General features: G+C 44.3%; 1 protein-coding gene across 4 annotated transcripts in view; it reads right to left on the bottom strand.

The window, feature by feature from the left end:
* Positions 1–1,071: 1,071 nt before the first annotated feature.
* Positions 1,072–18,323, bottom strand: part of FECH (ferrochelatase) — a 33,344-nt gene continuing 16,092 nt past the window's right edge. For all 4 annotated transcript variants that reach the window (XM_046025255.1, XM_046025252.1, XM_046025254.1 and 1 more), the window contains 7 exons: positions 17,056–17,190; positions 14,106–14,212; positions 10,330–10,428; positions 7,191–7,298; positions 6,587–6,751; positions 2,871–2,930; positions 1,072–2,398 (listed from right to left, as the gene is read on the bottom strand). In XM_046025255.1, the coding sequence (XP_045881211.1) occupies positions 2,264–2,398; positions 2,871–2,930; positions 6,587–6,751; positions 7,191–7,298; positions 10,330–10,428; positions 14,106–14,212; positions 17,056–17,190 (809 nt within the window). In that variant the 3' untranslated portion in view covers positions 1,072–2,263. The remainder of the gene's footprint in view (positions 2,399–2,870; positions 2,931–6,586; positions 6,752–7,190; positions 7,299–10,329; positions 10,429–14,105; positions 14,213–17,055; positions 17,191–18,323) is intronic.

The raw sequence follows: 18,323 nt of genomic DNA on the forward strand, positions 1-18,323 counted from the left end.
TGTCCTACCACGTGCCCCCTCGAGTGCGACCTTTCTGCATCTTTGGTTAATAACAGTCCCAGGTAACCCTGCTCAAGACAACCCATGCCATGAACACGGATCCCAGTAACACCCTCAGCCTCTCACTTACAAGAGCCGGTCTGGTCCCGCTCGGTCAAGGATATTATTCCAGACAGCCCAGTCACTGTTGATTGAGAGGTTTCCTTAGCAAATGAGGGTTTTCAGATATCCCAGCAAGACTCCTGAATTGCAGGTGCCTGGGTGGCTCAGTCTGGTCAAGTGTCTGTCTTCGGCTCAGGTCATGATTCCCCAGGGTCCCTGGGATCAAGCCCTACATCCGGCTCCCTGCTCTGCAGAAGCCTGCTACGCCTCCTCCCACTCCCCCTGCTTGTGCTCCCTCTCTCATTGTGTCTCTGTCAAATAAATAAATAAAATCTTTAAAAAAAAAAAAGACTCCTGAATTGGAGTTTTCTGTAACACCTGCATAATACAATCAAAGTGAAGCGGGCCCTTAGCAGATGTGCCGGGGAGAAGGGCTCTAAGCATGTCCTGCCTTCCAGGGCCATCCCACAGACCCAGAGCATTCACTCCACCGGGCGACAGTCACCCGGTTTACCTTGAAGTTAATCCCCCAAACCTGATGGAAACAGCCGGCTATCCATGCCTTGCAACTTTCTCTGGAAACACAATCTACTAACAGGAAAACAAATTTGGAAAAAAAAACGCACCTGTTACTCAAACTTCAGAGCTGTTATCAGTGTGGGAAAATTATTAACTAAAATGGACGGCATGTTTCTTTTCTTGTATTCCAAACTAAATTCCTCCTATTTAATAATTTTGATTATTAACTAACTTGCATTAGTTTTGATTTCACAGAGAGCACGGATCAAATTGTTAAAACCTTAATGATGTGATAATATTTATTAATATAGTAAATCCCAAATATAGAAGATCTATGACTCCTCTAACACTTTAGTTTAAGAACTGGCTTTAAAAACATCAAAGACATGCTCTTTTGAAGAACAAAGTTATAGAGCTTGGAGGAAAGAGAAGGTAATCATTACAAATTCATTACGGATCCATCAGAGATTTTTTTAATCCATTTAAATCCAGGTATAGGAGATTAGATTCTGATCTTACATTATTTCCACAATTTTAGAACAACTTTTCACTCATAAATTCAAGGCTACAGTAGCATTAAAAATATCCACAGGAAAGGAATGGCATGAGACATAACATGATTAATGGCTGTTTAATAACATTAGAGTGGTTATTTCTCTTTTCTCTACTTTTCAAAGTTCTAGTGGGAGGGTTATATAATTTTTATAATAAAAATTGTAAGTTAAGAATTCAAGATTACAAAACATAGCTGACTTTGTAAAATAATGCTTCAAACAAATAGGCAGAAAGACATTCAGCCAAAATGCAGGAGATGCTCCACGGAAAGGTTCACTCGGTCCTGGGATGAGCTTTACAGCTGAAGCCCATCGTGAGCACTTCCCGGCCTCCCCAGCCCTGGGGACAGGAAGCAGGGGGAGCCCCCTTTCCTGTCGGTGGCACCACAGAGCACGGATGACAAACGCTGGATTTCTACATGTCTATCAGCCTTGTGTGCCTGGGGAATCTTAAAGCACTTCCGGAATCTGTACTTGATTTGGTTTTAGGGTGAAGAAAGTGAGGTTCACAAGTCCCCAAATGACAAACTAATTGCGACATCACTGGCAGGAACAGCCATTACAGGCAACCACACCACCTCACCGGCACTCTGGGCCCCACGGGCTTAGGGAAAGGCCAGGTAACAGTTTCTTTTCAAATTATATTTCCTTTGCTCAACTATGTTCCCTTCAAAAACAAGGACCACCAACTATTTGCATGAGACTATAAACAGAGCTCGTGCACGCTGACAGCCCACAGCTATCCTTGCAGGGGTTTGGGGCAATAAAACCAAAATCTATATTTTAAAATATGTCTGCATCTATTCAGATAAAATTTTAAAACTCATTTTTTAGCCGGGTGGACATTCCAAACTGGTAACTCTACCCACAGAGGGGGACTATAAATGCTTACTGTACTGGCATACAAAAATAGAAAACCCCAATAAGGATTTCAGAGTCTGTTCTTCAAGAAATCACACAATCTGTGCCCGAGGGCTGTACAGATACCCGTGTAACTTTCTTTCTTGACCTCTAAATACATCTCCTCCACAACAGGGGCATCTGGGGGTTGGGCATTTGCCTAATCCCATGGGGTCCTCTGGCGGGGGTCACAGCTGCTGGCTGGTGAAGAAGGATTTAGTCTCCCTGCAGACAGGATTTACACAGAGCGGACAACTCAGAGTCAACTGCTTGGAGCACAGCTCGTTTGACTGGATGTGCGAGAGCACCAGATCGGCCAGGGCCTGGAAGACGGGCGACAAGAAAGAGAGATTCCTCAGAAGCAAAACGTCTGCTGTCCCCCAGCGCATCTCCCCCTCCCATCTGCCCCAATAATCGCTATGGCTGAGGGTTGCTTTTTTCATGTGAATTATGACTGCTTTGAACTGGATTCTCTAACATCTTTATTTCTTAAGGACCCTCGGCTTAGAGAAAAGTTAAAATAGAGATTTTAGAGGATATCCTCTTACCCTACCTGCTAAACCCTGCCTCTGGAAGGCAGCTCTGAAATCCGTCATAGTTATAGATGGGTAAAAATAAGAAAATTGGGGCTAGATAAAGGAAAAAGGAGCAAGAGTATAAGGAATTCGATTTTATTTTTGTAATTAATTGGAACTCAAAATGTTCTAATATGTGAGAAAACCAATATCTGTAAGAGTTTCTCAGAGGATTTCTCTCCGATATGTTCTACTAAAATGGTTGTAACACTGTAGATACCTTGGAGAACAATGGATTTCCATTAAGAGACTCTGCTCTTCTGATGTTTTCAACTCCACACTGAATCAAATGAGAAAAAGAAGGAAAAACACATACATGTTTTATTTTCCTTTTTTTTTTAAAGAAACCGCTACAAAAAAATAAATAAATAAATGGACTTAGACGCATACACAACTTAAAAACCTGACTTCCAAAGTGTTCCCAGACGGCTCAGAAATGAAAACAGTCTCGGGCTAGACACAGAGGCAGATTTTCACCTCTGTTATCATAAAACTGCTCTCAGTTTCTATCCCTTCCCCCACCCGACTACCTTCCCCATAGGTGTTCAGTTTCTAAACCGTTTTTTGAGGCTATATTTGACAGAATTCTCAAGGAACTCAAATCTGCTTACTATTCTTTTTTTTATTCTACCTTTCTAATACACACTTTGACAGGCTCTACCTAAGCAGAATGTTGCTTTAATTAAATAAATCTTTATGCCTGTTTTGATTCTAACTGCCAAAAGAGGTAGATTAATTCAAGGTATATTGAACCTAGATGGGTTCCAATGCAGATTGGGGTTTTTAAATATATTCTTACATAGAAAAACCCAAAATAAAACCCGAGGACTGTTTTACTATCATCCTTGCTTCCCTCCAAAATACCCAGTTGATTATCCCCCAAATGATTAAGAAACACCTAATTATTGTTCACTCAGGTAGTCAAAATCTTCTCTTTCCCTTTCCGAAATATTGCAATGGTTTTTCAGTTGTTTCACCTTTTAAATTAACTTTAACCAGCATGGGAAAAATGGTGATTCAGCAAACACATAGTTCGCAACCCGAAAAGAAACTGTGCTTGGGTGACTCAGTTGGTTAAGCGACCAACTCTTGATTTTGGCTCCGATCATGATCTCAGGTTCTTGAGATCAAGCCCCATATCAGCAAGGCATTTGCTCAAGAGTCTCCCTCTCTCCTCCCTCCCCCCGCCGCCCCCCTGCACGCATGTGAGCATGCTTGCAAACTCTATCAAGTAAAAAATAAATCTTTTTAAAAAGAAAAAGGAAAAAAGGAGCCTATACACTACAACTCCATGTGGAAGTCAGTGACAGCAAGACAACCAATGCTGGCAGGGTTCTTGAACACTATGGTTGGGAGAGTCAAAGGATACAACTCTGTAGGGCAATCCAGTAAAACATCTATCAACATTTAAATTCCATTTCTAGGAATTTTTCCTAAGAGAATAAATAGAAAAAAAAGAAAATGATGTTTATTACAGAGCAGTTTAGGAAAGTAAAAAGTTGGAAATATCTTAAATATATATTGATCAAGGATTCATTTAAAATAATTATATAGATCTAATTACATTTATTGATTTAGGTCCATATATTTTTAAGGGGAAAAAAAGGTTACAAAACAGTATGAATAAAATACCATGCAAAAATGGTATTTTATTCATAAATATTCAGAGAAAAAGGGGACTTATTTTTATTAAAATATTAACATCTCTTAGGGTAAGATTTTTTTTTTAAGGGGGGGGTCGCCTGGGTGGCTAAGTTGGTTAAGCGGCTGCCTTCAGCTCAGGTCATGATTCCAGGGTCCTGGGATCGAGCCTCGCATCAGACTCCTTGCTCAGCAGGGAGCCTGCTTCTCCCTCTTCCTCTGCCTGACACTCTGTTTACTTGTGCTCTCTCTCTCTCTCTCTCTCTCTGTCAAATAAATAAATTAAATCTTTAAAAGAGGGAGAGAGAGAGACAGTGGATCGGTAGGGGGAGGGAGAGAATCCTAAGCAGTCTCCACACTCAGTGCAGAGCCCGATCTCACAACCCTGAGATCAGGACCTGAGCCAAAATCAAGCGTCAGACACTCAACAGATTGAGCCACCCAGTTAGATTCTGAATGAGCTCTACTCTCTATGCAATACTTCTCCGAATTGTCCGAGCTCTTTATTATTTGTATTACCAAAAAGCAATCATTTCATCTTAAGAAAAACTCCAAACTATTTTTTAAAGGAAGTCTTTTTAAACACAGTCTATTCTCCCAACAAAACAATGAAATAGGGGAGCCTGGGTGGCTCAGTGGTTTAAGCCGCTGCCTTCGGCTCAGGTCATGGTCTCAGGGTCCTGGGATCGAGTCCCACGTCCGGCTCTCTGCTCTGAAGGGAGCCTGCTTCCCTCTCACTCTCTCTGCCTGCCTCTCTGCCTACTTGTGATCTCTCTCTGTCAAATAAATACATAAAAATCTTTAAAAACAAAACAAAAACAATGAAATAAACTGTAGCTAGATGGTTTTCTTTATTCTCTCTATGGTCTAACTTATTGGTCACTAATAATCCATTTGATTACTGAGGAATAACCTCGGTTTAGTGATATTAATGAATGTGAATTATCATTCAGCACAAACAAAACTTACTTTCCAAACACACTGGAATGACCTATATTTGCACGCCTCTTTTTAGCAAGTTCACAGTTAGTCAAGGTCAGGGTGGGATATGGAAGGCACCATTACATGAAATCCGCAGACAACCCTGCAACCTCACTTTAGCCAATTACAACTTCACTATAAATTCTGTATCAGAACTATTGACAAGCAATTTACGCAGCCTCTAACTTCCCCGGCGTTTGATTGATGACCGGCATGCACCGCATAAACACAAACCTGTGGGGCTGGGTGCTGGCTAAAGCTGTCCCCAACCCACTCTCACCCTGCCCTGCACCTGTCACCCAGTCCCGGAGAGAGTGAAGTATCCTTGGAGGCCGGGCCTCCATCCGTCACGCATGGAAAGGACCAGGATCAGTTCTGGCAGAAGATGAGAGGGGGAAGCATTTCCTGGGTCCTAGAGTTACCACCATTCCCCACAGAAACAATGCTATAAACTGGATTCAGGTTTCAGGTCGGCCCTCGAAAGCTGTGCGATGGGAGAACGGTAAGTTTTTCTCTGCTGCGAATGATAACTCACATCCATCTTAGATTACAAGACACTAAGGATGGTATTTGTTATTTCAACAATCAGATTGATCACAACACTGCCACGAACAGCTAATTAAGTGAGTGTACGGAAGAGGTCAAGGGAATTAGAACACACACTGCTTCAGTGTTCGTTCCACGGTCTTCTCCTAAATGACAAGGACTCTTCTATGCCTCAAAACCCACCAAGAACCCGTGTAAAAGCCCCAAGTAAAAGGCGCCATCAAGCCAAGAAAAGGAATGATAGCACAATACAATTCTTTTCCTCCAAACTGGTGAGAAGAACAATTGTTTTTTTCTAAAGAAAATGTAGTTTATCACTTCCAGGTAGTACAGTGACTCACGCTGGACAAAATGATGTTGCTGTCAGTAATGCCTGCGAACCAGGTTTCACACAGGAACAAAAGTGCTTCCCCACCGCTGGGCTGACATGGAATTACCCTGATGTGTGCCGATGAACTCAGGCTGTTACCCAGAATTAGGAGGCCACGGTACACGCAGAAGTTGCAGCAAACAGTGTAATGGAAGTTTCCAGTGCAGTTAACACACTGTGTTCTAGTTTCAGACATACAATACAGTGATTCAACAGCTCTGCGCGTTACTCAGAGTTCATCAAGACAGGCTGTGCTCTGAACCCCTCCTCCTACTTCCCTCATGCCCCTCTGCTAACCACTGAGCAATACTTTTACATGATACAATTATATCACTGCAGAGACAGTTTCCTTTCAAAACAAATCACAGTTCGAGACTGGGATTAATACTCACACTCACCTCTTTAGCTAGAACTTGAGAGTACTCGATGTCCAGTTCATACAGCGTTTCAATGTGATCGCTGGTAAATGCTATTGGAACCAAAAGAATGTTCTTCCGTCCCCTCTCACAAAGCCCTCTGATAGTCTCATCTGTTTGAGGGCCCAGCCAGGGCATCGGACCAACCTGTGAGAAAGGAGAATGGAAGGCACACAGGGACCCACTTCTCCCTGTGTCTGTGGCACACCACAGCCCACTGCCCTGGACACACACACACACCCCCCTCCTGGTAAGTTCGAGGGCCACACTTTATATCTATGTTAGTGGCTTTCAGTATTTCTGTATTAAGCTTGAATCCTTCTCGAAGTTGGCATAATATAAATAGGTCACAATTTCTGTCATCACAACGAAAAATAATACATTAAATCAATGAAATTCAACTAGTCACTTGATTTCTTGTTCATTTCTTGTCCTGCTTGCAGAGTTCCTCTGCTCATGGTGAGCCATCAGGTTATAGAACATTCTGTGTATATGAAAGAGCCAAGCCGAATCATTTTATAACTAAGTCCTAAAACAGATGTCCTTGGAGTTGCTGACTGCCCTCAAGCCTGTGGGAACCACCTACCTTAGACTGCCACACCAGGCGGTAGGGGTTGGAGTGATCCAGCTTATCCATGACGCTCTGCACAGTGGCGCCCACCTCCTGAGGATAGGGGTCCCCTCTGTTGACCACCTGCAGCAGAGACACATGAGTGTTTAGTCACCAACACAATGAAGGGTTCTAAGAGCCTCAGGCTGTGCTGTGCGGTGCTGTGAGCCGGGGACCAGAGTCCTCCCTTTTGTCTTCTGCACTAATGATGATGCGATCTGAGCTCATTTGCCAAACTTTCCTTGGATCTATGTCTTCAGGGGCCAAAGGAGAACAGTGTACTCATGCTTCTCTAAGTCCCTAGGAATATACCAAATTCTACATCTGTGTTATTCATGGGAGGATGAGTCTCTCCATTCCCACATCTGAAGCAGGGAAGGCGGGACTGCGAGTGTTGTATGGATGGTGCATGGACCTACTGAATCCATGGGGCCAGTCAACACAGGGCCAAGTGCTTTTGTAGTAAGACGGAGGGGAGAGGCAGCACGGGGGTTCAGACTCCAGACTCCTCGAGAATACCACCTGCGCCTTCTAATCCCTTTCCTCTCGCCATGTGCCCCACAGCAATAGACAGCGAGTTGAGCGCTCTGTGCACCGTGAATGTCTGACTGGTCCTGACGCAGCAGTGTGTTAATACTCTTAAAAATGTTCAACAGGAATTTTGTTTTTACTGCTTTAACATTCAGCTGTGTACAGGCACACTAACCCCTTGCATGGCTTGATTGCTTCCCATACCACTTACTAACATACCGAACTTACTAACATACCGAACTGTTTTCTTCTGTACTATGTTTATTATCTGTCCCCCACCCCTGCTCTCTGGGGGGAAAGACTTCTACCTATTTTGTTCCTTCCCATATCCTATGACAGTGTGGGGAACAGTGCTTAGAATACAGTGGATAGAATAGTGCTCAATAAATATTGTTGAAATGAAATACTGATAAACTAATTTATGATATTATTAAAAGTTAGTTAAAAAACCATTAGACACCTAAACAGAGAATGAAGGAGGGAAATAGGAAGTCGCCATTAGAACAGCACAGAAATAACCCCTATAGGCAAGATCTACTGGATCGTGCTAAAATTAGTGAGCAAAGGTCAAGGACCAAGAAGACATTCACGTAGTCTCAGAGTATGTTACCTAAGCTATTTGAAATTACAAGGAGAAAAGCAGTAACCTTACAATGTAGAAATCCAGCAGACACCACCTTACACAAATGGCCGAGGATGACATCGCCCGTGGTAGGGCGTGTGCCATCATGTACCCCCACACCACGCACTGAGAAGGACAGAGCACCCTGGGATGTTCTTCCCAGTACTGCAGAGCCTCAGTCGAACCACGGGAAAGAGCAGACAGATGCAAGTGCAGGAGCATGCTACGACATGACTGACGTTCCACTAAATCATTCTTCAAAAGTATCAAGGTCACGATAAGACAGGGAAAGCAGGAGGACTGTCACAGATTGGGGGATACTGAGATGTGCCAAGGAAATGTGACATGGGATGCCGGACTGGATCCCAGCACAGAAAAGGACCGTTGTGGACGAAGTGGTGCAATCTGATGCAGCCTGGCCTTGGCTCATGGCACTGCCCCGCTGTCAGCCTCCCGGTTTGGGCCACCGCGCTATGGTTACGGACCTGTCAGCAGGAGGGGACGTACGGGGAGGGTATATATGCATGCCATACTATGCTCTGTACTGTCTTTGCAACTTTGCCTAAAGTCTAAAATTACTTCCAAATAATGAGTCTTTAAAAAGTCATGAAGGAGGAAAAAGTCATTAGAAGCAAGTGCAGGGGAAGAGAAAAGCGCCCCCGAACAGACTTCTCCCTTGACTATCCCTTGTCTTTCCCCACTCCTCAGTCCCACAGGGGCCCCGGGCGGCAAAGAAGGCCGCAGCAGCACGCTCCGTCCGTCCCTGAGGAAGGAAAGGGAAGTGCGGCGGGCGGTGAGGGAAGGGCAGGCAGCTAGGGAAGGGCAGGCAGCGAGGGAAGGGCAGGCAGCACCTGGAATCGTTCACGTAGAAAAACGCGTTTCCTCCGCTCCTCGCTCCTCGTTCAAGAGCTTCCCCTTCAGACATGGCCTCATCCCACCTAGCACGGTTAGGGAAAGGATGCGGGCGGAGCAGCAGGACACACATTTGAAGAGGATTTGCATGACACCAGAAGAGAGACTATGAACTTGTGAAAATAAAGTAGGCAGGCTTCCAGAGGGCAGAAGTTTCTCTCTTGAGCCACCTATAGCTGAACCGGCCCGGCTGGGTGGAGACGGCGGAGTGGAGAGCTGTAAGGGTTCGACCCCAGTGACCAGCAGGTGGCAGTAAAGACCGATTAGAAGAGGGGCACCAGACACTCGGGTTAACTGCATTAACTCTGGAGTTAAGCCCTAAATGGCACCTCCGAAGACCTCATTCTCCACGTCTCCGGCTTCAAAAGCACTGTTTTGGAGCGTGATGATAGTTGTGAGCTGATGAAACTGGCTGCTCATTCCATGCACATCTCTGTACCACCCAGCGCACTAGCTCCACCATTCTCGTTTGCACATGTGCAACGAGGAGGGCGCGTGGAGGTGGTATTTTAGTGAACACCCAGCGTAACGTGAAAAACTCAGGAGCAACCTGATCATAACGTGATACACTCCGTATTCACTTGCTAAAATGTGGGCTCTAGTCCTAGCAGATTAAAATCTGTAATCACTTCCTGGAATTCAAATAGCCCCTACCCAGTCCTGACAAAAGAACGGGACCTGAGATAGTTCAGTGTGACTGGAGGCCCTCAGGGCTTGACACTGACCCTGACGTCAGGTGAGCTCCCTCAATGGGGCAGGCAAAAGCAGCCTTCCTCTACCCGCCCCATGTACTGAAAATCCCTACTCGTGAATACACCTTCCAGTTATCATTTCAAAGGGGTTTATTAGGACAATACCTATTCACAATATTATAATTTGAATTAATTATAATTGGGTTTCAAGAAAGGAGTCTAGTTAAAATGAGCACCTAGGTAAGTCTGAGATGTTAGAACTCATCCTTGCACTGGGCTCGGGATGTTTGAGAAGCTGGGTCCCGTTTGCACATTCAGAAATCCTCTACCAGTCATCCGACGAAACGCTCTTACTTACAGACATCGGCAGGGAGTGAGCCGAAAACAGAATGACCACCTCACTTCTCTTCTCAAGTGGAAAATGGTCCAGTTCTTTCATTATATGGTCTGCAAAGCACTGTGGGGACAGCAAGAAAGGAGGATGAGAAGGAGGTGGGAAGAAAAAATAGAAGGAAAAGAAAATATGTTTAGAATGAGAGCTATGACAAAAATCTCCTGGCAACCCTCAAAAACTGGAACTCTCTTTTTAAAAAACTGCAAACAGTACAGCCTCTTCTCGCTTTGGTTCATCATGAAAATGGCTCATAACGGTTTCAGGGGCCTAGGGAATTTGATGGGAAACTTCTGAAGCTCGCTAATGGCTCACTGAAAATGAGCGCTCTGGATCTGCTTCCCCTCGGGAGGAACAGGGCACACTTCCAGATGGAAAGAAGACACAGATGGGAAGGAGAAGTTGTTTTAAGACCTCTCATTTGCTCGGTTAGCAGGAAAACAGCTTACAGGCTCTTTCTAAATCTTCCTCAGTTTGGCTTTCAGGCCTATGACATTAAAATACATTAGACACAAATAGTAGAGGAATAAGAAAATACTATTCTATTTTTATGACCTTCTCCTTCTGAGCCCAGTATCCTCCCTCAGCCAGTCTTCGTAACAACCTTCATAACAACAGATGAGAGGTTGTCCAACTCTCATTAAATTCACAAAGGGGGGAAGAGGCGGCGGGCCTGGGGGCCATTCAGTCACATCTGCGGGACCAGGGCTGCCAGGCAGGCCCCGCCTCCGCCTCCAAAACTCTGTCCACCAGACCAGTTTATTCCCTCCGTCTAGTTGGCGCTTTCCGATCTACGTCAATAGGTGCTGAAATACCGGATGTGAAGAGGCTTTCTTTCATCTTCCACTTTAATCATTCTTCGTCACTTAACTCCGAAAGCAAATGCTACGAAGGACATTAATGGGTCAATTGACAGAATCGGAATATGAATGTAGATCAGATGAATTTAAGTATCGACGGTAAATTTACTGGGGTTGAATACTGGATCATGGTTATGGAGGAGAAGGTCCTTGCTATTTCGGTGTCAAGGGTGGTTTTACAGAGACAAGTTACTCTCAAAAGGTTCAGAAGCAAACTGTATGCACACACACATACCGAGTGTACCAATGATGGAGCGGAATAAAGGGTAGTAATCTGTGAAAATAGGCAAAGAGTCCAGTCCCTGCACTGTTCTTAGTCTTGTACTTTTCTGCATGTTTAAACTTACTTCCATAGAAGGTTTTTGAAAAATCGTAAAGGATGATTTACCAGAACCACGTACCTTTGTGCTTGTTGGTATTTTGATAGATCAGTGGTTGATACTATAAGAGGAGCAAATAATTCCCTAATCAGCACTGAGATATTACTAATCTCTCCAACCCCTCCAAATTTGGTGAAGAAATGCACGAAGGCACAAGTTGGTGCCCAGAGAGTTTCCTTTTCAAAATTTATACTTTACAGAGTAAATGTGATTAGATTAGATATAGATTTAAAAAAAGAACCAGTATTTTCTGGTGGTCTTGCAGTGCCGGGAAATGAAGGGTGCGCAGGAAGGACTCTGGACGGACAGCAGCCCGAGGAAGGAGACCCACTGCGAAGCTTACGTAGGAGTCTGAACCTGAAGCTACGTTTACTCCTTTTACCCCGGCAGCTCGCCACACAGCGCTATTAGGGATGACAGTAGAAAAAGGACAATTTCAAGTAATTACTACCTAAAACAAGTAGAAATGTAGAGTAAGGTGTTATTTTCAGTGTTCGTTTTTAACTGTATTTTTAGTTTCTGATTAGGGTTTGACTTGTCTTTTTTTTTTTAAAGATTTTATTTATTTATTTGACAGAGAGAGATCACAAGTAGACAGAGAGGCAGGCAGAGAGAGAGAGAGAGGGAAGCAGGCTCCCTGCTGAGCAGAGAGCCAGATGCGGGACTCGATCCCAGGACCCTGAGATCATGACCTGAGCCGAAGGCAGCGGCTTAACCCACTGAGCCACCCAGGCGCCCCTTGACTTGTCTTTTAAAAAAATCTCTGCTAGATATCAAATCTCCTCATGTCAGCTTCGTGACACGAAGCATAAAACCTATCTGTAAACTTTCGCTTCTAAAAAATGTTAGCATTTTTCGTTTTCTCCTCTAACAAAAGAGTGAGCAGAAACACAATTTGTTCCGGCTTGCAACAGACGCTAAGGCATCGTCTACACCCAGGAGCCAGGGGCCAGGAGGAGGCTGCTTAGATCACCTACAATCCATCTGCGGTGTCCTCGATGCGCAATCTCTCTGCGGAATGAAGGAGGCAGGCGGCTCTCAGAGCCTTCAATCACACCATCTAGAAGGGCAGATAAATGCCTCGAAAATTCCCTTTCATTTTGTGAGCGGAGACTTCCTCAGTTAAGAGACCTTTCCGTCTTTCTGCTTCCCCCTTTTCAAAGGGCTGAATTTTAATGCAAACCTAATTGCTCGGTGGATCAGGGCAGGCAGATGCTGTGCAGACCCCTCCGCTCTCTGCTACCACATGTCAGTGCTGACCCGAAAGCCCTCGCTCCCCGTCCCAGGCCGCCCAGAGCAAACCGGGAGGGGCAGGCTGGGCTTAGCGCCCAGCAGTACAGCGAAGGGGTGGAGCCCTCAAAGCAGAACTATACCCATCCCTGAGGGAAGGCACCTCCTTTTCATTTCTACTTAAACCTGTTTTCCACCAAAGTGTTAACCCTTGACATCACCTCTGTGCCTAAGGATGAGGGCCTGTTCCAGTGGAGAGCGGGCCTGCATTTACCGACGTCTGGCCCCACCTAGTGGTGTGAGATTTTAAGGGACTCCGGGCTGTTTTGCCAGAGAAATGTCCATGGAGTGAAACACAAAGTGGATGAAACCTCAATCACTTCCTATGTCTCCTACCTAGACTAACTCAAAGGCAGAAATCTCCTCTGACAGAAGAAAACTATATTTGTACATTTTAGGGCAATTACCAATACTACTCTCAAGTTACAAATGGCAAAAAAGTAAATAGTAACACCAATTCAAAGCTACTGGCTTTCGAATTGTAGTTTTAACTGATTCTCCAAAAACCAAGCATCTGTTCTTGAAAATATTACAACTGTATGGGAGAAATCTGAAATTTCTTCTAATATGACTTTCTCAACTGAAATGTTAAATCTTTTTTTTTTTAAAGATTTTATTTATTTATTTGACAGAGATCACAAGTAGGCAGAGAGAGGCGGGGGGAAGCAGGCTCCCTGCCAAGCAGAGAGCCCAATGCGGAGCTCGATCCCAGGAACCTAGGATCATGACCTGAGCTGAAGGCAGAGGCTTTAACCCACTGAGCCACCCAGGCGCCCCAGAAATGTTAAATCTATTTTCATGTCAGAACATTTAGATTTAGTACCTTGAAAATTTTTAAGACCTTTTGTCATTTTAAGGATTTAGAAAATATAGGATCTGTCAGTCATTTAACCTATAAATGTAAATTAATGGAAACACTTTGTATAATCTTTCATGTCCTGGTTATTGGGAAACACGAACGTGAAAACATAATTCTGTTCTAGCTTGTAACTAACACTGTTAATCCAAAGAAAGGAGACTCTAACCTTTAATCTTCAAATTTATTTTCTCTTGTCATAACAAGTCAAGTCTCTAATACTTTTTTTGGCCCCCAGCACACAATTTAAGCAAGAGAAAAATACGGCTCGTAAGGACACCACAAACTAGGCAGGGACAAGAACCTGACCCACCCCAGAAGCTGGGCCAAGGGGGCTGCGGGCAGTGGCTGGCTTACCTGAATGAGGAGCGGGTGCGTGGGCCACCTGTCAATGGTGCTCCACTTCATCCCAGGCTTCTTGCCCACCTGGTTATAGTATCTATAAATGGCATTTAAGCTGCTGCCTGAAACATACAGGGGACCACTTAGTAGATGCGTGTTGATGATAGCAAAAATGAAAAACAGACTAGTAAAGGCAGTAGGTTCAACATAGGTAACTGCTTCTGTACGGAATTGGTCTAATTACAATCATTTCAACGCTCTAAAATGCAGATAGATTTAACTACCCTGCAAACGAAGATCACTAAAAAGCAATCAATTGCAATGGCCTTTCAAAGATGAGTGCGGCCCTTTCTAGTGAGAAACAGGATGGTAGAGGATTTATGAAATATAAACCGCCGCTCTTTTGAGGAACGAAGTCTAACAACTGAACACATGTTAATCCCCTCCCCCCATTATGAAAGTATCAGCCCCAGCAGAAAAGGTAAGGGGGGGAGGAGAAAGGAAAAAAGAAAACGGCCATGATCCAGCATGCTAATTCAGCCATGGTTTTATTCTAGCAGAGTTCTTTCCTATTACGTTCCTGTATAGCTGTTCTGTTCCACAAAATTGTAATTTTAGCATGTATGCAGTTTTGTATCCTGAGTGCTTGGCACATTTTTATTTAATATTATGAGATGCATATTTTCTTTTTTTTTTGAGATGCATATTTTCTACTCTACAGTATTTATAGCCATCTTTTTAAATGCTTGTTGATAAGAAGACTAGCTTATTTAGGTTTGTACAAGCATTCTCTATTTTTATCTGGTTCTACAAGATTATCATCATTCCCCGGGGTTAAGATAAATGGGTAGCAAATCCTTACCAGTAATCTAACAAAACTTGTATTTTTAACCAAGAGGTCACAATCACAAAAATTCAAAGGCTGAAGGAAGGCAGATGGTGCCAACTCAATGGAACTTACTCCTGGCCGAGGGGAGTTGCCACGTGGGCCAAAGCTAATCCTATGCAACCAGTCCTAACACGGAGGCTCTTTCTCAGTGTTAACATAGGGCAAATGTTCCACCACATTTCCCTGCTTCCCAACATCAATGCACCGGTTTCTGTAACGATGAAGGCTGTTAATCTGGTATGTCTCCAGATTAAAATAAGAGCCTGGATACAGCCCATAGTTAAATCAAATGTACACTTAGCCTAAACTGAAATTTTCAAAAAGATAAATGAGTTTCATTCCAAAATCCAATGAGTCAGATAAATCCAAATCAAGTCTACTGCACGTTCAAAAACGATCTCTCCAGAAATCACAGAGTCACCAGCATAGTCACACTGCAAGCCACACCGTACAGGCGAATATCATCCTCAGGACTTCTGAAGCCACAGAAGGACTTCTGGAAGCCACATCAGTTCTTCTGGGTCACTCAGAAACATTTGATAAATGACCCGAAGTAGTAATGAAGGGGAAAACAGAACAACTGCATGCAACTGACATACAGGATATCCTGGCTCTACCCCAACAACGTGTGTCTAAATGATACAACAGGTAAACAACACTCTCCTGGCCTCCAAGAATGGATGTGCTTCCCGAGGGCTTTCACATCTCTGAGTGAAGATGTACCTGCCTTTTCATGTGAGATGGACCAGGGAAAGGGCGCAAAGACTCGGACACCTGAGACCCACTGGGAGACTCAGCTGTGAAATGAAACCCAGTCAATCCTCTGACATACAAACTACCATCTTCTTAACTTGTCTAATTTTGAGAGCAGACATCTACAATTGAAGTATACATTTCTTTTAAAGATTTCACTCATTCATTCATTTATGTATTTATTTGAGGGCGCGCAAGAGAGAGAGGGCGCGCAAGCAGGGGAAGAGCAGAGGGAGGGGGAGAAGCAGCTCCACACTAAGCGTGGAGCCTGACTCAGGGCTCGAGATCAGGACCTGAGCTGAAATCAAGAGGTGGATGCTCAACCAACCGACTGAGCCACCCAGGCACACCTACGTTTGAGGTCTATTGTGTAAAGCAAGGCAAAGCTATGCTTAGAAATTTATAAAATCTGACTCCTTCTCCAATAACATATTAGCAGACATTTTGAGCTGCAGAGGTATATTTCCAAAAGAAGTCGCAACTCAAACTCTTGAGGGCGTCTGAGAACTCAGGCATTTTCATAGGGACTCTGAGCAAATATTTAAGGCATACAACAGGTTTTGAACATCTCCTCGGACAGCCTTTTGCTTCTCTGTGTAATTATAGAAACAATATGCACTAACACCCAAAAACAATTTGGCAGTCAAAATGTGCTGAGCCCAATCCTTGAAACAGAATGCAAGCAAATACATTTGTGGGCAACAGTAGAAGCTTTACCTATTACCGATGCTACAGAGAAGGACAAACATGACTATTCTCCTGCTCCATCTAAGTATACAGGAAACAATACACAGTAATATCCTCCAAAATCTAGAACACTGAGAGAAGTTTGCAAAGGGAACCTCAAGTTGGGCTTTGGTTTAACCAGTAAACCAACCCATAAATAAAGTACAACTAAAAAATATACCAATATTTCTTGTGCCACCTGGGTACCTCTGATTTCAAAATGGAAACAGCTATCACCTTTGCTACGTTACTGAGAGTATTAGGGTTGCCATAAAAATAGGGTTAATTATGCAAATATAAGAAGTGGCTTAACGTTCATCTCTGATCCATTACACAACTGCATTAAAGCACCGAGGAGCGGCGACCGCCTTCCAAACCCACTGTTTGTGACTCTCAGACGACTGGCCCATAACTCAAGGACAGACGAACCCTGAGATTTCAAATGGACTGAGCTGCACTCTTGTGTTTCAAGGGGGCAGGCTAGATATGCCATTCAAATGGAAAATGATTTATCCTTTCCTGCTGCACGCAAGTTCCCTGGTGATGGCTGCCAGGGCCCGGCATCCCCGCGCACCCACGGTCAAGGGGAAGGCTCACCGGTCGTGGAGCAACTGTACTGTGGATACTGTGTGAAGGCGATAGCCCTTTCGATCCCGTCTCTCTCCATCTCCTCAATTGCTTCTTCTGTTAGAGGATGAACGTACCGGAATCCAATATAGTATTTGTGAGGGGCTATTAGGAGGCAAGTGTGGAAAGGAGAAAGTATTAATCTTTATATAGATTCCTCGGAGTGCCAAACGTCATGCAAAGCCCAGAACAAAGAACAGTTAACCTAATTTCCTGGGAGGCTGATACTGGGGGTAAGTTTAGAATATTCCTCAGATCTTATCCAGTCTTTGCTAGTGCTGGGACTTTTAGGCACTATTTTCCGGGATCAACCTCTACACCCCCGCCCCCCAACACACCTTTGCTGAGCACAGTGGTTTTCAAAACTCAAACTTCTGTGCTTTGGTCTCTGGTCCTGACTGAGCGAAGAGAGACTCAAAGGCAGGAAGGAAAGAACTAGCACTTATTCTTGAAACATAACCTCCTCTGATGTGCCAGATACCACGGTGGACACTTCGCTTCCGTTTTTTTCTTTCATTGAAGCCCCATTATTCAGATAAAGAAACTGAAACTCTCCAGGGTTAACGAACCTGCCCAAAGTCACACCAGCAGACAGTGGGACTGAACGTGAATGTGGGTCTCGCCCCTCCCAAGCCTGTGCCCCTTCCTGCCCCTACCCCCGCCTGCTTCCACCCGGCCTGTTCCCTCCTGCTCCCTCAGGCTCCAGGTCACCTACGTGAGCTCTGGGATACTCAACAGCTGTTCATGGATAACAAACGATTGAAATGATTCTCCTCATTTAAGAGAGGAAAGAAACCCAACAGCAAAGCTTAAATTCGAGGCACCCATCCGGATTTGAAGTAACAGCCCAAGCCGGTGTATACCCTTGCCTGCCTTCCCTGTACATTCCTTACAAACCCCTCCTCCTAGCCATCCTTTGTCCTTCTCCATCTTTTTGTCCTGGATCTTAAAAACACCCGCCAGCTCACAATTTCTTAGGCATTTAGAAAATCATGCAACTGAAAGTTTCCTGCCATTTCACAGGACAAAGCTTCTCCCACTCAGGGATGACACTGGGAATACGCAACATAAATGTTAAGCCGTAACAGAACCAAGGTGATGCTACTGTCCTAGCGTGAGCAGGGGCTACACTAAGTATGGGACATGAAAATAGCCACAAGAAACATTTCGGCTGCAGTGGAAGAAAAGGTACACGTTCGTGTATCTGTATAAACAGTTCCTCAGTGACGGGACACAGG

Source organism: Meles meles, chromosome 12 (genome assembly GCF_922984935.1).
Source record: "Meles meles chromosome 12, mMelMel3.1 paternal haplotype, whole genome shotgun sequence".
Taxonomy (NCBI): Eukaryota; Metazoa; Chordata; class Mammalia; order Carnivora; family Mustelidae; genus Meles; species Meles meles.